This window comes from Aquila chrysaetos, chromosome 2 (assembly GCF_900496995.4).
Source record: "Aquila chrysaetos chrysaetos chromosome 2, bAquChr1.4, whole genome shotgun sequence".
In the NCBI taxonomy this organism is placed as follows: domain Eukaryota; kingdom Metazoa; phylum Chordata; class Aves; order Accipitriformes; family Accipitridae; genus Aquila; species Aquila chrysaetos.
In genome coordinates, this window is record NC_044005.1 from 36570015 (window position 1) to 36597569 (window position 27555).

A 27555-nucleotide genomic window follows, 5' to 3' on the forward strand; every position below is an offset into this window, starting at 1 on the left:
CAGTATGTGGATGTTACTCAGTACATAAATCTATGTACTGAATAACAAGAAAAAACAAATACTGTATAGCTATCAGTTCGATGAATGTGGCACATATACCCTACTCACAGAATGATACAGCGTTTCTGTATGACTAAAGTTTGTGCCATAAAGCCTGTGTTCAAAGCAAATAACTACACATAGACGACTTAACTTTTGAACTTTTGCCATTGCAAATTTGATCTCTTTTTACTGCAAATGTATGAATGTGTGGAAGGTAGAGGATTGCAGAAGAAAAGTATCCCACGGCCTGATGACATGCCGTAGTAAACTGAAGAGATTAAAATTACGAGGTTTGGTGGTAGCATAAAATCTGAAAAGAGGTGGAGAAGAGATTTTCTCTAACGGTTTTCTCTCATTCTATACAAGCTGCATCACTAGACTCCTACAAGTGTGTATTCACTCATATCTTCTGAACGGATACTAGGAAACTATCGAGTCCTGTTAGGAATTACATACTTTTTTCACTGAGTGCACTGACTACCTTACTGCATACTGGAATAAGCAAATTTTTCACATCAGCCCATTTTTCCTCTGTTGCACCCTTTTAGAGGCAACTTATATACTGTATCAGCAGAGGTCCAATTCTTTTTCCTGAGTTCATAACTAATTTCTCTCTTAGGGCATTAGATAATGACTAAGTATGATCTCATGAATGGTGGAATTGCTATAGGGTGCTTAAGCAGAATAACATATCTCCCTTTTCCAAATACAAAAACCTATCTCCCTTTTGCCACCTGTTTTTGGCTGCCTTCCATTGTAAGAAATGATAATTTGCATCTCTTACAGGTTCATGAAAGGTTCCTGATATTCATAATCTATTTCAAAATCTATTTAACTACTATAATCATGTTCATATGTTGTCCTTTGTGTATTTTAAATAAAAACAAAAATCACATTTGTGCAGTTATCTGCCGATTTCCTTTTAAATGATTGAGAAATCATTCTGTACATGTTTCAGAAATTCAGTTTACTGTAATTAATGAAATCTGTCATCATTTCTCAAAGATTTCTCTTACTTAAAGGTATTCTTGATAAGAAATGCTGTGTTAGGAATTTACATATTACCAAAAATTTTAATCTTTCTGGTTTCAGACTCTTAAAACTGTTCAGTGATACTTATCAGTCTTCTGAAAAATGTAATTGTTTGCATATCTGTTAAAATTGGAATAAACTTTTGATGCAGTATTTATTTTGCTGTTGTAGCAAATTAGCCATACGTGGTTATTGATGTGATTTTTAAAGTTGTTAAATAATATTTTAACTGTTGTTTACGTATTGTAAAAAAAATCTGAATTCCACAATATTTTATGCTGCTTTTCACATTCCACATTTGTTCATGATGTTGTATTTTTGTGTCATCATATAATTAGGTAACTTCAGAAATAAAGAGTGCTTGACTTTTTTCATCATCATCAAAAGCAAGAACTAGAAGCTAAGACTGACAATAATGTTGGTAGTTTCTCAGGTGAAACACCTAGTATCTAAAAACCTTGTTATTAAGAAAGAGACTATGTTCATTTTGTTTCATACTTATTTTTAGGAATTTATTTCTAAGCACATGAATAAATGATTGCTTCTGTATTGTAGGTTGTTACCTACCTGGCGGGTTGTGGCCTGCAGAGTTGTCCAGTATTGCTGGCTAAAGGATATCCAGACATTGGATGGAATCCAATAGAGGGTGAACGTTACCTGTCTTTCTTAAGATTTGCAGTTTTTGTTAATAGTAAGTGTGACTTCTTGGCATCCAAATTCCATCAAAAGGTTTCCTTTTCTAACCATAAAAATGTGTTAATAGGTGAAGAGAGGTTAATGCATACTGTTCTCATTGCAAATACAAGATTATTGGTATCTGATGCTTATTGTAATTTTTTAATCTTCATAGTTAGTTGCATTTTTTCCTTACTCTTTTTGCAATTTGCATAATTTAATAGAGTAACCTGTTAAGGTAGCAAATGATGTTAGGAATTCTTTCAATAAGTAAACTGTGGTATTTACATATACCACATGTGCTGATTATAAACATAACCAGTGAGCACTGATTTTGGACCTTTCTTGGCCACTATGCCACTGGGAGAGTTAGGGGTTTGTAATTAAACGATTTTGCATTACAAAAAGAGAATTCCAATAGGCCACATGTTTACACAGTTCTGAGGGATCAGTGTTTGTAAAGCACCCTGACTGTGTACCTTAAATCTGATGTCTTAAAAAAAGAAAATATCTTCTCCTTTAATAACTGTCTTATACTTCCTTCTCTGGGCAATTTTCTTTTGAAATTTATGAAACAAATATGCTAAAATCAAATTTAGATTATCTGAATGCCACTAAACAAAAAGCATCCTCCAGTTCATGTGGATTTTTTTCATAAGAATAGTAATTTAGATTAGAGATTAGATAAGATCAAAAGATTTGTCTGTTCACCACCTATCTGGTCTGCCAATATGCAAAGTGTTTTAAAGGACAGCTGGAGACAGCCAGAAGGGAAATCATTTTAAACGGTCTAATTTTTAGATTTTGGCTTTTCTATTCTCATACTGTTGGTCTGAAATTAGCAAATAATACCTGAAACAGAAACAACAAACATGTTTACTGTTCAGTTCAGTAAACATACCTGAAGTACATTCATTAGTTGATAAGCCTGTAGCTATTGAGCGAGCTGCTAAACTAATTTGACAAACTGCTATGATATAAGAAATGTGGAACAAGTAGTCATTGAGTTAAGAAAGAACATGGTTTTCATTGTTGATTTTATAAATAAATGTTAACAGTACTTTGTATAATTAGATGAAGATAACTTTGATCTTACTTGTGATATTTTACTTAGTATGAAGAGTAAACTTTGCTGGATGGACTGCTAGTCAGTAGAATTAAGTTTTAGTTTCAAGTGTTGCAGCTGTTTTTTTTCTGAAAAACAGTTATGGTTGAGGTTTTGAACCTTCTCATTATGATAGTTTTGGAGACAGCACTTTTGAAAATCAGATTACTAATTTCTCTGTGTCCTTTGCTTGAGAGGACAATTGCAAATATAAATTGGTAAAATATTGGGGTTGTTGAGATAAAAGCAACAAACACACACTTGTAAACACATGAATGAATTTTGATTCTGGCCAATGAATCCTTGGAGTAACCAAAACTTCTTTATTCAAGCAAAATTCTTCATTAACTTGTCCTGTGAGTTAAATTAGAGCAGGCTGCAACTTATTAAAGCTATTTTCAGCAGTTTGGTATCCCATCAGAAGGGATATGGAAAAGAAATACATGTACAGAGAAGGTCAGAATAAGATTCTAGTGGCAAATGCAGTGTACAAGAAATTGTAAATTGAAAATGTAAGAGACAAAGACAAAGTAATTCTTGATAAACTTTTATTGACTTCAGTAGCAACATTAAAGATTAATTTGACGTCTGTGCTTAAAGTAAGTTTCCTTCCTGCACATATTAAATTAAAACTACCTGCAAGGGGCTTTTGCTGATATGTGCTTACTTTTACTCTAAATTGCACTCCTCACAAAGCTATCGCTGGTGATCAAAAATGCCTGAATTAAGATAAATTTTTAACATCTAGATCTAAACTGTATTGGAAATGAGCCACTCAAAACAATATTGGTAGTGGTTTTATTAAACTAAAAATTAATTACGTTTTATAATTTTGTTTGCATTTGCTATTTGATTCTGCAATATGGATTCAAACAGCCCCTTTCAGTTTTTAAGGGAGTTTTGTATTTGCATCCTCAAAAGATACATGAAACATGGAAGGATTCAGGAGCATCTGGTAACTGTAGCTGAATGTTTTGCATGTTTTGATGATCATTTGTATGTCTATAGAGAGGTATATAGTGAATTTTTTTGAAATTACATTTTACTTAATTCATTATTTTAAAACTCTTCACTTAGAAGGTTTTAACCAAATGAAACTAAAATTGCTGACTTTAAGATGTAAAATCCTGGTTTTTCTCTGCAGTGTGAAAATAAGATGAATGAAAAGAAGAAAGAATGAAAAAAAAAAAAAGAATTTGTGCAAAGTCAGGGTATAGAATCATTTAGGTCATAAGAATCATAAGATCATCGAGTCCAACTGTAAACCTAACACTGCCAAGTCCACCACCACTAAACCATGTCCCTAAGCACCACATCTACACATCTTTTAAATACCTCCAGGGATGGTGACTCCACCATTTCCCTGGGCAGCCTGTTCCAGGGCTTGACAACCCTTTCAGTGAAGAAATTTTTCCTAATAGCCAATCTAAACCTCCCCTGGTGCAACTTGGGGCTGTTTCTTCTCATCCTGTGTTCCATATCAAGATCATACCGGTGTTTTAAGTGGGAAAAATACACGACTGGCATGTTTAAAGTGTTTAGCTGCTCCTTCTAGAGCCAGTCAGTCCCAGTTATCTCACCTACCATTGCCTTCCATTGACTCTGATTTACTGGTAGCACCACCGCTGCTCTCAGCTAAACCACAGTTCCTACTTTTTTGGTGGGTGCTAAAGCCGCAACATTCAGTTTAATATAAACTTGCTACTTGCATTTATGTACTGGTTTAGTATTGTAGCTTCCACGTAAAATATAGGTACTGATGATCTACTGACATCACAAGTTCAGTGACTGTGAACTGTTTCTTTTCCTCTAATTTGTGTTCTTCCTACATGTCCCATTAATTTCATATCTTCCTACAGATTGTCAGTATTCTTATAAGGTATATGTGAATTTCTAAACAGCTGCATTTAACTGTAAGCTAAGCTTTTGACCCAATTATTATTCCTATCATGTTTCCACATCCCACTAACTGCAGTCCAGGAAGCAGTTAGTTACATACAAAGAGTTCATTTATATGAAGGTTCCTTTTCCTAATGACTTGTATTCAGCAAGCATCTAGATCACAGTCTGTCTGCCTGTACTGAATGTATACAATAGTTAAATCCACTCTTTTCCCTTTTCAAATATACGTACATTTTTCCACAGAAAGCTGTTATAAATGGGGTTGTTTCAGGCAAGCCATGACCTTTAAAACTGATTCTAATATGATTTTTGTAAATAGAAAAGATGAAGTATTCAATTTCAGGCTTTAAATAGCAAGCAGAAGATTTAACAAATATTTAAACATACAGTAGAAAGAATCAGGAAATTTTGCTCTAGGTATATTTAACCTAAAATACAATTTGTTATTCTTAAGTCATATTGAGAAGATTAAACTCTGAGATGAGTTTTCCACTGATGAAGTACTGAGGACATAATGTTAAACAACATTCCTTGCTTCAGTTGGCCCATTAAAAATCAGATAACTCTCATGCCCTGTACTAGGTCTGGCTGGGATGGAGTTAACTTTCTTCATAGCAACCCCTATAGTGATCTGCTTTTCATTTATGGCTAAAACAGTGTTGATAACATACCAGTGTTTTGACTCTTGCTGAGCAGCACTTGTGCAGTGTAAAGGCTTTCTCTTTTTTTTTTCCCTACTCTGCCCCTTCCCCTTTTTCCCTGGCCCCAGTGAGTAGGTTCAGGGCAGGCAAGAGGTTAGGAAGGGACATGGCTGGGACAGCTGGCCCAGACTGACCAAAGGGATATTCTATACCATGACATTGTGCTCAGCAATAAAAGCTCAGGGAAAGGAGGAGGAAGAGGGGGGGTGTTTGTGGTTATGGCGCTTGACTTCCCAAACAACCATTACACATGCTGAGCCCCTGCTTTCTAGGAACTGGCTAAACATCTGCCTGGGAAGCAGTGAATGAATTTGTCTTTGCTTTGCTTGCATGCGTAGCTTTTGCTTTCTCTACTAGACAGTCATTATCTCGATCCATGAGTTGTCCTATCTTCCTTCTCTTTTCTTCCTGTCCTGCAAGAGAGGGGAGGGAGCGAGAGGCTGGGGGGGGGGGGTGGGAGGCGGTGGCTGGATTCAAACCTTCTTTCTTGCCCTCCCCAATAACAGACTTCTTGCCTCTTGGGACTGTTAGCCTTTATACCAGAGAGAGTAGTCTTTGCTATAAAAAGCAAATTAACCTTCTAAAGTGAACCTTTCTAGATTGAGTGTAGTAAAACTTGCAAGGCAAGTCTACACTGTCACTTTTAAACCTTGGTATATTTTTGACAAAGCACATCCAGTGCTGCCAACTTGATACATTTTTGTTTTTCAAAATAAGGATGAGGATTTGTTTTATATTTTGAAAAATTTAGGGGAAAATGCGGTTGTCTTCTGACTTAAGGATACCTTTCAGGAGAAAGTATGTATAGTGCTTTTTGGTTCTCAGGTGAAAGTGTTGAGGAAAATGCAAGTGTTGTTGTCAAGCTCCTTATTCGACGGCCAGAGTGCTTTGGACCAGACCTTAGGGGAGAAGGCGGAAATGGTTTGCTGGCAGCTATGCAGGAAGCTATCAGGATCTCAGAGAATCCTACTCGTGACCTTCCCTCCCAGGCATATAAAAGAGAAGGGTAAGTAAATGTGAATGCTTGTTTGGCAAATGATGATTTAATAGCTGGTTTAATCATGCTTGCAATATGTGGATAATGGGCCCTGTTGTGTAAGGCATTATACAAACATAGAGCGTTAGAGATTCACACCCACAAGCGGTTGTCATATGGAATTCATAAAGCATGAGCTAGATAAAAGTGGAATAAGAGTTACAGAAAAGAAGCAGCCTGAAGGACAAAGCAAAGGAGAAGGCTGTTGTGAAATGAAGCTAAGGTAAAGTGAAAAAGGAAGATAGAAGGCTCATGTGAAGTCAGTTATTACTGTTCAATTGCATGCTTACTCTAGGGATAAAAACCCTGTAATCCAGAGCCAGATGAAATTAGTGTATCTGATTAATAGGTTCTGGATCGTGGATCTGGCTCCAGAGAGGAGCTATAAACTTACATTAGCAAAAATGCTCACTGGTATTCTTTACCTTTTAGTGATGATGATGAGGAGGAGGAGGAGATTGTGCACATGGGCAATGCAATCATGTCATTTTACTCAGCTCTCATAGATTTACTTGGACGCTGTGCACCAGAAATGCATGTAAGTTCATTTTGTCACTTGCTCAGAAAATGTAGATTTGTAAACAGAACTGTACATGTCTATAACTAAACTTCTCTATTCAAAGGCTTCTTCCCTTCAGAAGGTGGACTTTATTGCACTTCTTGCTGTGTCTTGACAGATGTGTTCCCTGAAAGCTGTTTATAAAGAATCATGGTCTTTGGATTCCTTACACTTTTTTATTTATCTAGAATTTTGAGAATTTTTATATGACTGGAATCAAAGCCAAGATGAACTACTAGTGTTGCATTTATACTACCAATGAAATTTCTGAAACTGGCCCTTTACTGTTCTCTAGAAAGTCATAAAAATCATTTTCATAAGAATGTGATACAGAGCTGCCTTTGTGTGCACTGATGAAATACGGTAGCTGCACCACAGGAATACATGGAAGAATACGTAAAATAACTGTTTTGACTGTAATGCCTATAACAACCATATGCAAGACTTGGTTTTAGTTAGACTGACTTTTGCTTGTCAGTATTTAAAATTCTTTAGTAGCATAAATTCAGCTGAAAGTGCAGCATGTATCTCAATACAACAAGAAGCAAGAAATTTGGTTTCTAGCCTCCCTACTTACTATTACCAAAGCTATTAACTTTATTAGCTATAAAGCTGTATCCAGCTGCCTGTTGCCAGAGATAGTAGTTTCATGTTAAGAAAATGACTGGAAGAGATTTTCAGAGACACAAGTTGTGAATACCTAACTTCTGCTAGAAGTTGAAAGGAATTGGTCAACTTGTTGTTAACGCCTTTTGAAATTTTTACTGCCTAGAAATAATAAAAAAATGTGTAGATACATCAGACAGGTTTGCATCTGTTCATAGTATAAAGAGGCAAGCTCAAAACCTGGCCCTGTTGGTTCTGTAAGTAACATTAGTTTTTCAGAAATTTTCAGTTTCATCACTTTATCTGCTTGGTTTAGGAATCTTATCCATGTGGGGATTTTTGTGTTATTGGGAATTTGTAATATTGTGGAATTATTGATATGATATCAAAATTAGGACAGATTCAAGAGTAGGATCAGCTGAAAATCAGCAACTCTGTTGGAGTGCTGGGATAAATTGAATTTCAGTGCATTTTTTCCCAGTGTTTGAAAAAAATCATATTAATGTCAGTATTTTGAGGAAATTTTTCTTATGTCCCCCAGTACTAAATTTCTTAATTGATAAACTTTTTTCTAACAGCTTATTCAAAGTGGAAAAGGGGAAGCTATTCGAATCAGGTCAATCCTTCGATCTCTAGTGCCAACTGAAGATTTGGTTGGGATTATAAGTATACCACTAAAGCTGTCAACAGTTAACAAAGGTAACTTCAATACTTTTATTAGACCAGTTAATCTTTTTATAAAAATTTTTTGGCACATAAGCCTTCAGGTGTAAAAATAGAGCGGTTTTGTTAGAACTGAGTACATGCAGAGAACTGTTCTTCAGATTTTAGTTAGATATGTATCAGAGCTGCTCCAGTAGAAGAGATACTTACTCCTGTGGAGCAGAGAATGTAAGAACAGAAGAAATATTTTACAGGATCACACTAATGGGCCGTCCATCCCAGTACTTTGTCTCCAGCAGTGGCTGTACAGATGCTATCTCTTTAGAAAGAATGTGTATTCTTGAACTCAGTCCCTTTGTACTTCCACATCGTCCAGTCATTTGTTTAGAAAGATTAGAGTGTACCTCCCTGCCCATTAATATCTGTTTCTGGACCTGGTGTCCAAGAATATATCTAATCCCTTTGGAATAACGTCTACTCACAAACTCCTGTGGCAATAAATTCAAGAACTTCACTGTTTGCTACATAAAGAAGTATTTTAAGCATCTCTTTTTTTCTTCTTTTTCTTTTTTTTGAATTTGCGCTGTACTAATTTTAATTATCACCTTTGAATTGTGGTATTTTAGGATTTGTTGTATAGCAGTTCTTCATTCACCTTGTCAGCTACATTAATAATTTTCTAAATGTCAGTTATATCCTTTCTCAGTCCTCAATTTGCCAAATTGAAGAATCTCAACTTTTCTTAATTCCTCATCATAAGATACCTGCTCCATTGCCTGAATCATTTTAGTTGCCCTTCTGTGTACCTTCACTATCTCTATTCTGTAGTCCTGAGCTATGGAAAATAGCTGTGGGATGTATTCAAGACATGAGCAGGTTGTGCTGATAATGTGGACACACAACAATTTGGTTTATGTATTAGTTTTCTATTTTATATAGCAGCAAAATGATTCCCTCTCTCATATTCTGAATACCCCTTTCTGATTGTGCCTGATATCTTGTTGACTTATTTGGTCGCTGCTACACATTGAGCTGATGGTTTCACAGAATTTCAGTGATGACCTCAGGATCTCTTTGTAATGTCGGTTCCAAGCTCAGCATCATGTAGGCATGTCTTATTTTTCTGCAGATGCATTAGCTTAGAGTTGTCTGCATTGAAGTGCAGCTGTCTCTACTTTGCCCGCTCAGTTTTGTTAATGAATTAACCATACAGAAGAATTTAGTATTGTATACAGACTTTTAGTCTCCTTTGTTAGCTTCCTTCTCCAGGTCACTGATGACTCAGTGTAGAGTCCTGTTTGTCCTTGCTTGATTAAAATGTTGCGCATGCACATTGCATTTTAATTGCCTTTCCTGTTTCTAGGAACTGTGCTGTTTATTTCTTCCCTGGCCTTTTCAGAGGAAGTGAAAACCAGACATATTTGCTTTGGGATTGTCCTCATCTGAGGAAGGTGCTCCTCCACACCTATTGTCTTTTCCCCAATTTCTAGGTATAATGTTCCACTCTGACATCTAATGTTCAATCCTAGAAGCCTATTTCTTTTTTTTATTAAGGTGCAGGCTGTTTCTGTACTTGTTTATCTTGTCCCCAAAGAATTTCCCCTTTTGTGATCAAGCTAAATCCCTCTTCTGTACAACACTATCTCACCCATCCTGTAAGACTCAAGATCTCTGCCTGCCTCCCACAAGGTCCTCCCGTAAGGTATAGACAAATTATCATGGAATCCTTTTACACATGATGAAGCCACCCAGCTTAGTGTCTAATACAGCAATCTCCCACTTCCACTGCCTGCTTCTTCATATCCTTGGAGACCCTGTCTACCACAGGAGAATCCTGTGTGCAATGGTACATTCTGACATAGGGTAGAGGGTTGGTTCTTCTCTTAAGAGATTAGGTCCTTCCTTCCCAGGTAGATACACTCCTTCCCCAAGACTTATGTCCTCCTCAGTACCTCAAGGGTTGCCACTGTGGAGTTGAGCCTATGCTGCTGTGTTGCTGTAGGACCTGTCTGTTTCTCTTACTACTATTCATCCATTCTCACCTGTGGGGAATGAGACTAGTCTCTGAGGTCCCAAACATTGAGCACTCTGTGTACACATAGAAAACCTGAAACCAGGGCATGGCATGGACCTGCTACTCTCTCTATATCAAACTGTGTAGCCTCTCATCTGTACCTGGATCCTGACCTGTCATTGAGGTTAAAATTGAGTTTTTGTTGGTGGAACTAACAGCCTTCTTAACACTACCTGTTAAAGGACAGTCAGACGCTTGAGTCTTCACCCTCTTCACTCTGGAACTCAAGAATAATTCATGGATGGTGGTGTCCTTGCTTGTTACATGACTGTTGATTCTTTCCTAGAAGCGGTCAATGTGGTTAACCAGGGTGGATTTATTTCCACAAAATAACTGCCATACAAGCTGAAATTTTCTATAAAGCATAAACTCAGCAGAGGATGAGGTTTTTATGGCATGTGATCTCCATGTTTCCTATTAAATTCTCCATGTTCCATGGGCTATAAAATATCAGTCTGTCATTTTCTTCTAGGGCAAAATAACTTTATCCTTCTTCCCCTCCCTTTGTTGTCTGTTCAGTTTCACAAGAATTGTCTATTCCGCTTTACAGTCAGAGATGGTTTATTTTGATGCACAGTTAACTTCTGTGTTATTGTTGTCTTCCCCTTGGATTCTATGTTCTTTCTAGTTTAGTTTACATGAGACAAAATTCCTAACCTTCTTTGACTTCACAGTTACTATATATTTTTAATATTTGCTGTAATATTTATCTTTAATTTTACCATATAAACATTCTCTGTAATAGTAATGAAACAAGTAGAATACTTTACCATTCATTCTTAAGTTTTCATTTAAGAGTAAAAGATTAATAAATTGCAAAATAATAGTGGTTTTGAAATAATGAAAACTTAGCATTCTTTTTCAGCATACAAGAAAACTGAATAAGAATATAATTTTCACTGAACATGTGATTTTACACAATAAATGTAATTATAGTGCGTTTCATGGTCTTGGTGTTTCTTGTTTTATCAATTATCTACTATTAAAAATTGCATTATTGATTTGTGTAGATGGCACAGTAAACGAGCCAGACATGTCTGCAAATTTCTGTCCTGATCATAAAGCACCCATGGTACTCTTCTTGGACCGTGTCTATGGTATTAAGGACCAAAGCTTCCTCCTACACCTACTGGAAGTTGGATTTTTACCAGATTTAAGAGCCTCTGCCTCTTTGGATACAGTAAGTAGTTCGCTATGGAGTTTAGGTGCAGTGACTGGATATAGTGGCTCTGTAAGTGTAAGAAACGGAATTTCAAGTCAAAACAGCTTTAAAAGAAAAAAAAGGGTGGTATAGGCTCACTATAAACACAAACAGTAATAATTCAGTTACTGTTAATTTTTAGTGCTTAAGTGTGATCATTAGCACTCAGTACCACCTTATGAAGCAACAATGTAATGTAGTTTAAAAACTTTCAATACAGGCTTACATTATACAGTAAGTACATTGGATATACTGTAATAGGCCTAATGATTACTTTTACTTCATGTGTGCTTCCAAGAATTACACTGAAAATTCATGTATGTGTAGGTATGAAGAAATTATGTGAGATGAGAAGTGCTACTTAATGCTTTCTGGGTTTTGCTGACCTGTTTAGAGAAGGAAGCTGCATATTCTTTTTTGCTTCTATTAGTTCAGAGTCTAGTGGGGCAAGAGATAGGAGATAAGTGGATGAGTAGCGTTTTCTCAAGTTAAAAAAAAATAACTTTTGTCCTCATCTGTATACTGGGAATATCATGTTAGCACCCAGCCGTTAAGGGGACTTATGGAGTATTTCATCATTATGTTTTATGGACTTGATATATAGTAACCTTTATTTCATGTGATGCTAACAAACATTTACTACTTCATACAGGTTTCTCTAAGTACCACAGAGGCAGCTCTCGCACTAAATAGATATATTTGCTCAGCTGTGTTTCCATTACTCAAAAGATGTGCTCCCCTCTTTTCTGGAACAGAGCATCACGCCTCTCTGGTTGACTCCATGCTTCACACAATATATAGATTATCGAAGGGACGCTCCCTTACAAAAGCACAAAGAGACACCATTGAAGAATGCTTGCTTGCTATTTGCCAGTATGTATGATACCTGTGTGTGTACAAATTGATTTCTTTTGTGCAGTATAAGTATTTTAATAATTTCTTTCTTTGTGTATAATGTAGAACTAAGATTATTTTATTCTTGCATGCAATAAATGACCAGAGTGTATGACAGGATTTTTTTCATTTTCCTAAGAGAAAATAGATTTGATTTTTCCCTTATGCGTACTGCATTATACAGGCTGCCATATTGATATGAGCTTTATGCTGATATTGGATAAATTCTGATTATTAATAAAAACAAACCCCTGGTAATTACCAAAAATGTTCTGGCAAGTCTGACAGTGAGTGTGTGCTGAGGATTTAAGGGATCGACATTTTTTATTTGTGATTGTGGTTTGAAGAACCTTAGCCGTAGTTTAAAAAAAAAAAAAGAAGAAGAAAAACTACCCCCCCACTCTCCAATCCTAAAACCGAACTGAGCACTGTAGTTTTATCAGGAATTGAAATGTATATTTGCCAACTGAATCATAGTTCTTGATCTTTGTCATAAACTGTAGTGCTACTTGTCTGTGCAGTAGACTGTGAAATTAGTAATGCAACGTGCATTTTCAGTTTGTACGTAGCACTGGACCCCTGCCAAAAAGAGGATATAGTAGAAATGGAAAAGATTCGGGAAACCCTAACAAGAGGGATCAACATAAGAAATAATTTTTTTCCTTTGGAACAGCTTAGTAGACCAGGAATCTTTAGCTTGAAGAAGTCATGACTGAGGGGGAGATGATAAAGGAGCAGTTTTACATTGATTTTGAGCCTATAGATCACGGAAATTAAATAGCTAGAAAAGAAATGCTGGGTGATTTATTCACTCTTCCAGTTGAAATTTATTTCACGTAAGAATAATCATAATGTATTTCCCAGATCAGTTTCAGTTAGGAGTGTGTTGTTGCTTTTTAGTGTCATATCAGAAACCATTCTGCTAGGATAATATTCTGTTTCTTTTGCTCAGATTGTCCTCTCTGTATTCTGAAAAAAATCCAGCACCCTTCCCTCTACTGTCATATGGCACAATCATACATGTTGTCTATTCACTTAAGAGAGTCCACAAGTAGCACATTTTGCTATGCTACATCCTTCTATATGTAGATGAGGCATAGTGAAATTCCTTAAGCACCTACCATTGGTTTTTCAAAATACTTTTAATGAGTGATTTGAATTCCAATATGCAAATTGATTTCAATTTTTATTTCATTTTCACTGGATTGTATGAACTTTACTAAGAACTTCTATTTTTTAATATTACAGCCACTTACGTCCCTCTATGCTACAACAGCTGTTGAGAAGGCTAGTTTTTGATGTGCCCCTACTTAATGAATACTGTAAAATGCCTCTCAAGGTAAATGCTTTACTTTCTGTACATACATTCAGCGTAAAACTTCCTTCACAATAATCTGTCATAGTCATGTTTTTAAAAACTGAACGGGGCAGGGTGAAGCAATGTGAAATGACTTCTGAATTGAAAATAATGTTGTTGCTTTATAAAGTCTTTCAAATTGAATATAATGATAAAGGCTGTGTGAAATCTTGCCTAATGCAAACAGTATATAGTAAGTTGATTATGCGATTTTGTTTAGTGAACAGTTGACTTTTTCACTGCTTCAGCAAAAGAGTATTTGAAAGTATCAAGTTAAATGTTAGTGTTATCTTGATATTTCTTCTTCTGCTATATGAACTATAGTAACTCTTGGTAAGACACGTAATCCAGGAATAAATTTTGAGTGGAGTCTACAGAGAATAAGATACATGGAACAGAATTCACCTGTTATTTTTGAGCAATCTTAAACTGAAGTCTTACCCATCTTGTTGTTCTGTAAATAGAGAATTACAACTGTGAGATGATAAATAACTTTTATTTAGAAATTTCCTGTCAGGTTTGCCTCCTGTTTCTGTTGGGATGGTAGCGCCTGATCTTAGGTCTGCAGGTCTTTTTATGGCAGAATTGAAATTATGTCATACTCTAAAGCAGAGCTGCCAGATTCACAGACATATTCTGGAGCATCAGTAATTTTGGAGCAAAAGTGTGGCAAAGAGGGAGTGTTTGATTTGGGTTTTTTTATTATTATTTTCCCTTCCTAAAGAAAATTGCAGAAAAAATTAAAATGTCAAGATTCTAGTCTGATGCTAAAAGAAATTTTAGAATTTCCCGTGGGATAGGAAGTCTTAGTAGAAATTAGTAGAATTAATAGAAATTTGAAATTATGTGGAAAGTGCACCAATAATCATATATGCTAGCTCTTCACCTGGTATGTAACAGATTGTCTGTATAATAGTTCTTTCCATAGGTTTTCCAGAGATGAGCAGACATGGCTAGAAGGGTGTACTGCAGGTGTCTTTTGCAGTGTTTTGAATAATACTGAGGTCATCAACTACAAATGACAGAAGTAAAATCAATTTGAATTTGTAAAATTTTTTACCAGAATCTATCATGTCCTGTTTTATACCCATTTCATTGTCTCTATTTTTATCCTGTGAGCTAATGTGTATTCAGATGGTGACAATCCTGAAATTTTGTAATTTTTCTACTCGCTGTCATCACTGAGAATCCCCCAGCCGCAGCTGGGGATAATACAGGCTTTATACTTTCACAGCACAGGCTCTACTGCTCTCCCAAAAAAGAAAAAGAAGGAAAAAAGACCATTTTTATGAGCCATTAGAAATGAAGAGTCAGAAATAAATAATAATACTCATGTAACTGTTTAAACAGATACTAGCAATTCAGACTTCACTAACCAGTATGTTATTTTGTTAAATACCAATGTTTTATGTGCATTTTTATTTCCTTAAAAATCTAGCTTCTGACAAATCACTATGAGCAGTGCTGGAAATATTATTGTCTGCCTTCAGGAATGGGAAGCTATGGAATTGCAGCAGAAGAAGAATTACATTTAACTGAAAAACTTTTCTGGGGAATATTTGATTCCTTGTCTCATAAGGTAATGACTGTAATTCACATTACAGTATGGGATGACTATAAAAGCATTACAATGATAATTTGCTGTGCCAAGTGCAGAAAGTTCCTATTTTAACAATTCTTTCACCTAATATGGGAGATATGGCAATGAATGCTTTTAATGAAGTAACTTTCTAATGAAAAATTGAATGCTGAATCTTAAAGGATTTTCTCCAAACTAATGAAATGTCAAATCTTTGTCTTTATATACCCATATAGCCTTATACTAGTAATGAGGCACCTTGCTTGCTGCAATAACAAGTCAGTGTTGACTCCTTTCCTCTCTTAGCTCTACTAAACTTTTAAAAATACTTTTTACTGATGTAAAATTAATTTTAAGAAATGTAACATGCTTGTCAAATTGTTTGTGTATGCACAGTAAATTTACATTGTCTGTTTTCGAACACACACTTGTATTTTGTTAGTTTTCTGGTTATTGCCCAGCTTAAGAAATATTATGCAACTTTCTTAGAAATAAACATTTTTCCATTTTCCTGTTCCAATATGTGATCTTGGGATTTTTTCACTTACTCATTTTTATTCCAAGTAAGAAAAAGTTGCATTTCTAATAGGAGAAATGCCTTACTGAGTAAATACTTTTTGTACTTGATTGGCCTCAAAATTCAGGTTCTCGCTATGGGACAATAATGAATTTTTTCATTGCATCTCACTGAATTTATGTTCCAGTTCTAATCAACAGATTTAGATGATTACTTTTCTAGGCAGTCTGATTTATAGTATGGAAATTAACATGGTCTCTGCATTATTCTAAAAAGGCTTTTAAAGCCTTATTTGTGTTTGATTTTAGTGACATTTACCTCTCACTGCTGTCACAAGTGCAAAGAGTGTCAGGAGGGCCTGACACAATGAAACGTTTCCAATTAATGCGTCTTAGCTTTTTACAGATAAATAAAGATGGTATGTTTCTGCCAATATTGGTGGCCCTCTATAATAACATTTTCTTTTTTTCTGTAAGTGGTTATTAGTCCAATGAAAGGAGAATTGTGTAAATCTGCTTAGCTATAGTATTCTCCATTGTTCTGTTTTGTACTGAGATATTTACAGGTTTGGTATTTTCATGGCTTCCAGCTGTTTAGTGGAAGCAATTTACACTGTGATCTAACTTCTTTTGTTTGTGCTATACACACCGAAGAATGTTGCAGCAAAACTAGAGGAAGTTAAAGCCTCAAAATTTTAGGCATTCTGCTTGCTGTGATATAAACATATAATTCTAACAGCAAGTATTTTCAGTGGACCTTAAACTTGTTCTTCAGCATTTTCTTGGTACAAAGTGGTCATTCAGATTTATAGAATCGTATAGTCTTTTCTAATAATGAAGCAAGAGAAATACTTTTGCCGTGTAAAATTTTTTTCCTATAAATGCTTGATTGGTGCCTGGGTTATAACATCAAAAAGATGCCTGTGCTGAGCAAAAGTTTATAAAATAATTATAATAGCATCAAAATCTTTCACTGTAGTGTTCATCAGTAAACTTTAAAGCCTTTAAAGCTGTATCATTATGCCTGTTTTACAGATGGGGAACCTGAAAGAGAAGTGATTTTTTTTTTTTCTTTTTTCTTTTTTTTTGTCCCCTAAGCATACTAAGAATGTTGTTTGAGAGCTGGAAAGAGAACTTTGGCCTACAGTGATCTGCTGCTACTTCCTCTAGCACGTTTTTTATAATCTAGTGTGTAACAATTGACCTTGAATATGTTTCATGGCCAATTACTAAGGACAGATTCTTCAAATGTAATTCCACCTTATATTTTTTATATATCATGTACTTCTATGTTCTTTCCAGAGCTAAAATGACTATTTAGAAGAGCAAATATGCCAGGTCACCTCTTAGCAGGACAATTTTGAAAAATAATCAACTGACTTTGCTGCAGTAAAACACAATTGCCTTTAACCAGTGTGATTTAAACTGAAATAGACTAGGGGAAAAGAGGGAGAAATGACAATGGCTTCTGCAGTTAAGATAGGAATTAGTCATTTTAGAACTAAGTATTTTATAGATGATCATACTTCTATAACTAGGCAAACAACCTTTGACCCTTCCTATGTAGGCCTTAATGGCCCAAAGAAAGCTTAGGAGTCATACTTGTATCGTATATACTTATACAAGTGTCAGCATACTCTTATGTTAATTTGAGTAGTCTTAAAAATGTATCGAGTTGATATCAAGAAAAATAGATGTCATGCAGCAATAATTTTGCTCTATGCTTAATTTTAAAATGTGCTTTAGTGTTTGTTTGCATCTTCTAATATTTGTACATATGGCTGCTTGGTTTTCACTAACATTTTGCATGTTTTTCTATTGGATTTTCCAACCAGTTCCTATCTCTCCTGCAGAAGTATGATCCAGAGCTCTTTCGAATGGCTTTGCCTTGTCTAAGTGCTATAGCTGGTGCCTTGCCCCCTGATTATTTAGATACACGAATTAGGTCAACTTTGGAAAAGCAGACTTCAGTGGATCCAGAAGGAAATTTTGATCCCAAACCTGTCAGCACAGCAAAGTGAGTCATATAAATCATAGTGATTTCCTTTCCTTAAATATTTTTATACTATTCATCATTAACATTTTTTTCTCCTCTGTAGGGAGAGTTGGCTGGTGACTGACTTTTTAATTATATTAGTACCTTTCAGAACTGGTTTAGGGATTTTTGCTTTCTCCTGCCAAATACTTCACTGCAACATATCCTGTTTACCAGCTATAAAACGTATTCTTCTCAGTACTGTACATATATTAAATATTTCCACATTATATCTGCAGAGTACATAGTAAATTCTATACTTATTATGTACCCTATTACCTAATAGTTCAAATATTTGGGATATATACCCCTGTAATACATTTGATACTGTCATTATTTAGAGTGTTCTTACGGCAAATGTACAAGATCATAAAAATCTGGTAAGTGATTCAATTGGCCTATTGCCCGATTTTTATAAAATCTTCACTTAGTTCTGAGAATTGATCTGTACCAACCTGATAAAGCAAAATAAGCAGATCATGCGTGATGATTTAATAGACACTTGGCCTTCCTAGTAACCTTGTGCTTTTAAAATACAGATTTCTAATACTTTTATATTCAAGAACTGAGGAACACCAGTTGATTCTTGCTATTAAAGCTTTACTCCCCCATCATTATGCAGTGTGAAACATCCATACTAACATTATCCTGTATTAAGAATTACCAAGAAAAATACCTATAGGTTATGGTGAAGCAGGCTTTTTTTTTCTTGTGATTTCAGTTGCTAATAAGTGCAACTGTTATGTATTTGAAGATTCCTTGTAAATGCTATTATAGCTCTGGTTTGTTTTGTGAGATTTCTTCTAAAGAAAATGGGATTGCAAAGCCAAATGTCTTGCCTTCATCTGGAGGTGAAGCATTTTGATTAGTGCTATATTATACTGACTTTTTTTTTCATAAATCAGACTGCTGTAATTTACAATTGAATGATCATACTCCCCTTTGTTTACAGCCTTGTACTTCCTGAAAAGTTGGAGTATATTGTCAGCAAGTATGCTGAACATTCCCATGATAAATGGGCCTTTGATAAGGTAGGAATTATTTTAAGACTGGCAAATGTCAGAAAATCACTAGTAAATAATACCTGGGGTGAATATTGAAAGAAAAACTGGACAGTTTAACTGATAGGCCCTTGTTCGGAGTGCATTAATGTCTGCATATTTCTTCAGGGATATGTGGAAGAAACCTTTTGCTCAACAAAATGCTTTGACATTTGTCACTTTTTCAAAGTGGCCAGAATTTATTAGGACAAAGATTTGAGGGGAATTAAAAAGTGGCACTTGGTTTGATTTTGTTGTTGTTTGTTTGTTTTGGGTTTTTGGTTGTTGGGGTTGGGGGGACTTAAGTAAGAATACATAGATCTTAGCTTCATTTTGCCTGGTAATGACGTATTTTGACTGGGAGTCAGAGATTCCATTTTCCTGCAGCAGCTCTGTGATCTCTGAGAGTACCTGGGAAGTCTAATGTCCTTTATTTTATTTCAGAAAATGTAGTCATAGCTTTTCTTTCTTTTTAGCATTCAGAAGGCTGTTATGTATTGATTTCCTCTATAATTTTCAAAGTGCTCTGTCACTGTGTTGTGTTTCTGTTTCACTACTTCAGAATAGCTATAAGACAAGAAAATATGTACTAAGTGATTTTTGTACCTTTTTAATGTTACACTGAACCATTTAATAAAGGCCTTTTTAGTGTTACATTTTGCAAATGGATTTTAACGTTAATTAATATAACTTTTAGAGTTAAATTTGAGCAAAATGAAGTTTGATGGAGGTGTTGCAGTTTTTGATAACTGTTGGAAGTGTTTGGATATAAGTCATTCAACTCAAGTATGAATTTTAAGCCTCTTCAAGTAAAAAAGTAGAGGTGGGGTTAAGTAATTTATTATAACAAATAATAACAAATTAATAGCAATTTTATAGAACAGTTATATAGAAGTAACAGTTCTGTTGTTGTGGGGGCCGATGTATGCAAATTTGTAGACAAAGGTATACATATATATGGATGTGTAAATATACGCACATTAATCTCAAGCCATAAATTTCAGTTAATATTGTTTAAGGTAAAGGATTCATTGAAGTTACATTCTTTAGTGCTAGATCTGTTAATGTTACTTTTTTTTTCTCTCTGTTGCTGACTTCAGCCTCCCAGAGAATAGAGACACTTTTGTTTGCCTTAGCCAGTACCGTCTTAATGCATGAGTCCATTTGAAAGGGGCCAATGTATGCTAGACTCAGAACTGGTTGCGTGAGACCTACTACTCGTAGATGGCATCTCATCTGTCTGGGCCATGTTTTGTTCCAGTGTATCCACAGATGGATGCATGCTCTTTTAACAGAAATTTCTGTGGCACTGAGTAGCTATTGGAGTAGACTAGTAGTTCAATATGACAAACTAAATTGGCCAATTTGCTGTTACTCATCTATGTTGTTCTCATATTTATTTTTTTCAGACTAATAGTGGATGGAAATACGGTGTTTCACTGGATGAAAATATGAAGACTCACCCATTAATAAGACCTTTCAAAACTTTAACTGAAAAGGTAATGGAGGAAATTTCAGCTGCATTAATACAAAGTAGATTGATTTGCGTACTTTTAAAAATCCATTTCAAATATATGCTATAAAAGGAAGAGAGACAAACTAGAATTCTTACAGTTAAGAATAGCAACATCTATATACTAAAGTGGTTGTTCAGTTAATCTTACACAGAGTCTTATATAGGCTTCCGTTAGGCAGTCTTCATAGGCCTGGGCCAATTTGTATTCAAAGTATCAATAGCACAGGGTTCTCAGACCTTCAGGGATGAGGAATGACTGGCAGCACCTCCTGGGTTTTAGACAAAAGTGTTATTTAAGATATCTGAAGGCAATTTTGTCTCCAAGAAAGATGGTAGAAAAATTGAAAGAAAACATAGGAGATGCTTCAGTTGAAAATGGGGAAAAACATTTAAACTATTTTGAATGCATTTTTTATTTGAAATTCTTGACTAGGCATGAATGTCTTCTAGTTGTCAGAACAGTGAACTGAATTTGAATGCTGTTACATATTTTTGCAATGATTCATTGGGTGACTCAAGTCAATTACATTTGTCCCTCTTTACTACACTTTTCCTGTTCAGAAAATGGAGATGACAAAAATCAAGAGGGATTCAAAAGGTTTAATTTCCCAAGGTTTGTAAATTGCTTTGAAATCTTTGCAGAGGAGCTGAAGAACGGTAGGTTGAGTTGTTATTAAAGCAGTTCAAAGAGAATTTTCTGAATTGTCTCAGATTCAAACTTCTGAACCTAAAAATCAGGTCTTTCCATAAAAACTGTCATGTTAAGTAACTGTCATAAAAATTCTTATTTATGGTAAGAACGGAAATACTTTTATTAGGTTGATTTGGGAAGTCTTAATATGACATAATCAGAATTTTCTTTCCCACAACTTTTCAGATTTTCTATAACACCTTTACTTTTCAAAGGAGTGTTGGAATACAGGCTGTTTACTAAGTTTTTTATCGATGGCTGTATGTGAAGAGTATAGATCAGTAATGTTCTGTATCCGTGAATGGATATAAATACAGAAAGACTGCAGAAAGGCCTCATATGCTATTGCGTTCAAATGTACATACTTGCCTAATTTCATAGCACTTGTAGTGCCATCAATTTTTTACTATTTTGGGCTGGAGGAATCAATGAATAAGTTTCCCGATACAAACTACATTATTGCTCCAGAGCTCACTTGAGTGCTGTTAGTTTGCAACATATATCCCAGCAATAAATGCCACTAAGAATAAAACCAAAAAATTTGTAAGTATTTTAAAGCTTCTTTCTCATGTAAAAAGAACTATATTGTGTCTTCAGATATAATATACAGATATTGTTTAATTTTGTGGCATGTGACAATTTAAAAAGAAGGGACAGAATATTTGTATTGAGTTTTTTCTACTTGCTAAGTACAGAGAAATTTTACATTATTTTCTTCAAAGGAGAAGGAAATTTATCGTTGGCCTGCCAGAGAATCACTGAAAACCATGTTGGCCATGGGATGGAGCCTAGAAAGGGCCAAGGAAGGAGGAGAAGCAATAATACATCAGCGTGAAAATGAAAAGCTCCGCAGCATATCTCAGTCTAGCCAGGTAAGGTGGAATTGCTTACATTTAGAAAGGAAAAGCCTTGTTAGTTAATTTACTAAGAAATTATACAAAATTATGTTAATTTTATATTAATTTTAATGAAAAGAAACTTTTAATGTTGGAGTTCTGAGATTGGAAGTCATGTCACTATAATAAAAACTGTGCAGTAACACTAAAAAGGGGATTGCAAAACGAACAACTTCTAAGACAATAAGGCTGTCAGAAGACCTGAAGAGATATGGTCTCTGAGAAAATGGATAGAATTTTCATACAGTCATTCAAAGAATACATGGCAGACTATTTAAAGCCTTTTATTTTATAATAAGTAAATCTAGTCATTTTCTTTTTTTGGTCAAACAGAAGAGTCTGAAATGGGCATTTGTCAAGATTATAATTATGACTGACAAATAAGGTTGCGCATTTAATACTTTTTGTTAAATCTACAGCCAAAATTTGGAGGTAATTATACAGTACCTAGCATTTTGATGTGATAGACTATTTTTTCATTTGTAGCTTTTTGTAATAGCATGTTGAGACTGCTGCTCAATATGTCTGTCTTGGAGTGGGGAAAGCTGTTTAAAACTATGACAAGTGTTGGGAATTTTTATTGTACCCCTCGAGGTGAATTAAACACACATTTGTGCTTATATATAGTGAGATTTAATGAGCAATGCATTGGGCAGAGTCCTACCGCCATAAGCAGTTCTGCAAGGAGTGTGCAAAGATGTGTCATGAGCTGAGTCCTTATATGCACTTGCACCAGCTCTGATCCTGTGAGCATCAGCATCAGACACCTTAGGCTTGTGTTTGGTTCATTCCCCCAGCACCAGTTTTGCTTACCAAAAGTGGCCCTTGAGCACTCTGTTACAAGCATTTCTTACCTCTTCAGCAAACGCCACTCCCACTCCATTACAGGGAGTCCTTCTGTCTCTGGCATCTCTGCTTCTAGCCGGTTGAATCTGTTCTGCAGTTGGGCCTTTTTGCCCAAGAAGATGCATGATAAAGACATGATTGAGTAGTGGATTTCAGCACATGTTTAACTTCAGTACATGATTGAAATCACTGATTTATGTGTGACTGTTCACATTTAACATGTGCCTAATAGGTTTGTTGCACTGGAGCTTTCACACTTTAAATATTTAAGGACTGCATAAGTATATCGCACTCCTCCTTTTTCTTAGTCTGTAAATTCCATGAGACAATAACCTATTTTAACTTTTTGTTGTGATGTCTTGTCTTTAGTATATGGTTCATCCAGGCCATTGCCACACTGATCTGTCATGTTTTGAAGGCACACCTTGTATGCCTCCTGATTGGTCTCCTCTCTTAGGCTGAAAGGCAGTGTTCTTAGCTTGCCATCTGTTGCGAATAGAGAGATCTAAGTATCTGCAGCAACCTTCTTATTTCCAACAGATGTAGTCTGTTAATCATCCTGTGTATCTTCAGCACATTGCAAAACAAAAGGTGAACACAGTTTCTACAAGGAAGTTTGAAAATGTGAATGGTGTTACTCTAATCAGAACAACAGAGATGTTGTAGTTGAATATTTGATTCTTTTATCCGAAATACTTTTAGCTGAAAAGAATTCTTTTTTTTTCCCTGCAGGGAAATGGGTATAGCCCAGCACCACTTGATCTCTCTAATGTAGTGCTTTCTAGGGAGCTTCAGGTTTGTATTTGTGTTTTGTTTATGTTAATTATGCAAATTAATAGAGTTGGGGTTTTATTACTAATGACTTGAATTTTGTCAGGTTTTATGAGTGTATTTGTGACTGTGGTTGTGATATGCTGTTGTAGAAAGGTGAATGCCATGCTATTTACATCTATAAAGAAGAGATTTCTACGATTTAACCCATTGGTGCCTCCTGAGTTCCTAGAAAAAGTTAGCATGAAGCTAGGGAAGAGGCGGTAAACAGCATGTGATAGATGTGTATCCTGTGCCTGCGCTGACTTCAAAGAACAGCTGAATGTAGAAATGACACTTAACTGTGATGTTTCTTTACCACAAGAGTATAGAGTTTACTCAAGACTGTAATAAAATTATGTAGAATTACAGAATTTTTAATTGTCACCTTAATTTTGCATCTTGTTTTTTCTGATGGTAATGTAGGGAATGGTTGAGGTAATGGCAGAAAACTACCATAATATATGGGCCAAAAAGAAGAAAATGGAGTTGGAAAGCAAAGGTAAGCCAGAATTCTGTGAACCACACAAAAAAGACAAAGAAAATGAGGGAGAAGAAACAGTCTGAAAGAAGGCAGTGTAAGGCAATCAAAATCAAATAGTTCCTTTTTGTACTTGAAGCAAAATAAACCTTACAGTAGAAAAACTTACAGTTTTTTCAACTTACTAAAGGTGGAGGTAGTCATCCTTTATTGGTACCTTACGACACATTGACAGCCAAGGAGAAATCACGGGACCGTGAAAAGGCACAAGAGCTGTTTAAATTCCTTCAAGTCAGTGGTATAATCATATCTCGGTAAGTTGCGCATTTTTTTGAAATACTTGCTTACATTCAGTCCACAAACCATGATGATTTTCCTTATCTCACTGCAGTCTGTCAGTTATTAACATAATTACCATTTGGCATATCTTCTGTAAATCAGAGTCCTTGTTATTTTTATGTTCGGAAAGACCCTTCTGAAATAGTACAGACAGGTAACAAGCTTGAAACCAAAATGTAGGTATGCCACCAAATGTTTTTATATCCTCCCTAATTGCTTTAGAGTCATTGAATAAGAAAAGCAGGTTTAGTTCCTGCAAATGAATGGTCCTTTGAAACACCAATGGAATTGCTCAAATATTAGTTTTAATATCTCTTTGCAGCTGCGTCTGTTTGGGTGAGGAAGACAGTGTGTTTGGTGTTAACTAATGGGACAAGTCAACTTGAAAAAGCCTGTTCAAACTCTTTATGGGGTATGGGCAAAGAGATTGCAGTAATTGTCTATATCAGGGTGATTCAAGATTATCCTCTTCTCAGTATTTTCTTCAGATGAATATGTGCATATTTTAAGTGTATATAAAATCTTTTGAAGTACTGATTGCAATTATCACATTTCCAGAATGTCATTCTGAAAAACATTGGACTAATCATTAAAACATGGAAATTCTTTATAATTGGAAACATATAGGCGGCACAGTGTGTGTACTTTACGTATACCATCTGCCTCTGTTTTGATTTTTGCTCCTCTTTCTTTGTTGAGAACACTTCTGAAGCACTTTTGGGTGTTTATGACATACAGATGAATCTCGCAGGCCTTACTCAAATATATGCTAGAAACAACATGGTATTTTGTTAAGCATCTTTAAACCTCTACAAGTTCTTTCAATGTCGCTTTTGTTATTTAACAGAACTACCAATGTCTTTCAATATTTAGGGAAGTACATGTAATCTTTTAGCAACCATGACTTACTATAAACACAAAAAGAGAATATTTACAGTGATCTCACTGAAAATACAGATAAATATTTAGTTGCATTATCCTCTGAGAGTGAGGCAGCAGGAGATGCCTGTCAACCATACATAGCTGTTAATACATACCAAATCATTTGATTACATATGTAGATAAATCAATTAATAGGAGGTCACAGAAGTATATAAACTAGGACTCTTCAAATAGAACTTTTATTTTTTTTTTTTCAAATGGAACTGTAAGATGGAAGGTTAGAGTCCTTTCATGGTTGTGTGTAAAATGGGATTGGAACATATTCCTTGGTTCCCTGGTTCTGTTCCCCCAGACTATAATCATTCCTCTGCTCTTACCCATGTTCTGACGTGGTCAAGAACATACACTTTAGATGTTTTCTGCTGCATCAGCCTTCTCCTACAGAATTATTTTTTTCCTTGGATTCACCTCATAGCTGTTTTTCAACTGTTAGTCTAATCTTCCATTTATTCTCCCTAATTTACTCCTACACCAGTGCTAAGGAATCTGTAGGACAAGTGATCATTTCCTCCATACCCCAACAGTGAGTCCAGCAACTTTCCTGCTTTCTTGTTCCTTTCTTGCTTTTGCCTCAGTGCCACAAACTACCAGTTCCTCACTTCTTCCCTACTTCTGACACACTGTTCAACCCCTCTGTAGTCTCTGCATCTCCTTTAGCCAGGTCATTTTCTCTAACTGATAAAAGGAGAGTCTTCCTATCTACAACTATTTGAAGAGTCTGTGCAGAAGCAAATGAAGTAGCCATTGTGGGTAACCAGAGGTTTCCCTTAGTGTTACTCAGTTACTTCCTCACTTGGCTAAGCCAGTTAGATGTCCTGGGTGTAGGCCACCGTCTATCAACTGAAAATCTCAAGTATGGTTTAGTCCTTTAAATGTTGGAATAAAGAGACTATAAAGAAGTTGCAAACTAAACAAATGTACAAGAAAACCTCAAGGAAACGAAGAAGAAAGAATTAATGACTTGTAAAAACAAGTATGTTTGAAAATAGAATACAGTAAAAATGTATAGTTATGTGACTTCAAAAAGAAAAAGAAAAAAATCCGTGTTCACATCCTGGATGATGCAACAGAATGCATCCTTAGCAATAAATTGGAGAGTTTGGCTGCCTTTCAGAGGAACTTTGATGCGCTGGAGAAATGGGCTGACAGAACTCGTGTGAGGTTGAAGAATAAACGCAAAGTCCTATACCTGGGATGGAATATACCCAGGAATAGGGAGATTGAGCCTGACAGTGTCTATGCAGAAAAACACTTTGAATTCTGCAAGTTGAACGTGAATCACGAGTGTGGTGTTGTGATGGTGAAGGCTGACTGCATACTAGGCTGTATTAGTAACTGTGCTCTGCAGGTTGATGGAGGTGATTCCCCCCCCCCCCCCCCCCCCCCCGCCTTCCGTTTTGTGATCATCAGACTGTATCAGGAGTATGTTGTCCAGTTTTTTGTTCACCAGTGCTAAGGAAGACATTGACAAAAAGAGTTAATCAAGTGGAGGGCCACCAAGATGCTTTGGGGATTGGCATGCATGCCAGGAGAGGCTCTGAGGAGAGGCTAGGTTTTTTCAGTATTAAAACAGAAGGTTACAATGGGATTTTCCCACTGTCTTCAACTACTTAATGCAAGGTTATAGAGATAATGAGGGCAAACGCTGTCTCCTCAAAAGTAACAAGTTGTTACAAGGGAAATTCCAGTTAGATACATGAAAATATTTTACCGTTATTTTTTCAAATACTTTGTATAGTATAGTAATTTGTTACTTGCATTTAGGTTTTCATTTAGTAGCTTAAGTCATTTTGACTTCAGCCTTTTGTAAAATCCAAGGACAAAAATGAAGTTTAATAGTGAATAACTAAATGAAGTGTAGTACTTAGACTGATTTTGTAAAGCTGTAATTGCTGACTTCCTAAACATTTGGCACTTTAATCTGCCAGCAGAAGAAATTGAGTGGCCAATGCATGGCTTTGTTAGATTCAAATGTACCATGGCTTCATTTATGCAATAAGATAGCTCTCTGAAGTTC

General features: G+C 35.6%; 1 protein-coding gene across 21 annotated transcripts in view; it reads left to right on the forward strand.

Annotated features, from left to right (window-relative positions):
* Positions 1–27555, forward strand: part of RYR3 (ryanodine receptor 3) — a 245220-nt gene that overhangs the window by 149566 nt on the left and 68099 nt on the right. For 12 of the 21 annotated variants that reach the window (XM_029998543.2, XM_029998586.2, XM_029998547.2 and 9 more), the window contains 15 exons: positions 1630–1765; positions 6283–6463; positions 6926–7031; positions 8237–8357; positions 11406–11575; positions 12249–12469; positions 13739–13829; positions 15286–15426; positions 17778–17959; positions 18930–19008; positions 20427–20516; positions 21947–22096; positions 23699–23761; positions 24203–24278; positions 24448–24571. In XM_029998543.2, the coding sequence (XP_029854403.1) occupies positions 1630–1765; positions 6283–6463; positions 6926–7031; positions 8237–8357; positions 11406–11575; positions 12249–12469; positions 13739–13829; positions 15286–15426; positions 17778–17959; positions 18930–19008; positions 20427–20516; positions 21947–22096; positions 23699–23761; positions 24203–24278; positions 24448–24571 (1931 nt within the window). The remainder of the gene's footprint in view (positions 1–1629; positions 1766–6282; positions 6464–6925; positions 7032–8236; positions 8358–11405; positions 11576–12248; positions 12470–13738; positions 13830–15285; positions 15427–17777; positions 17960–18929; positions 19009–20426; positions 20517–21946; positions 22097–23698; positions 23762–24202; positions 24279–24447; positions 24572–27555) is intronic. The other 9 variants (XM_029998580.2, XM_041121270.1, XM_029998668.2 and 6 more) reach the window with 1 other exon arrangement.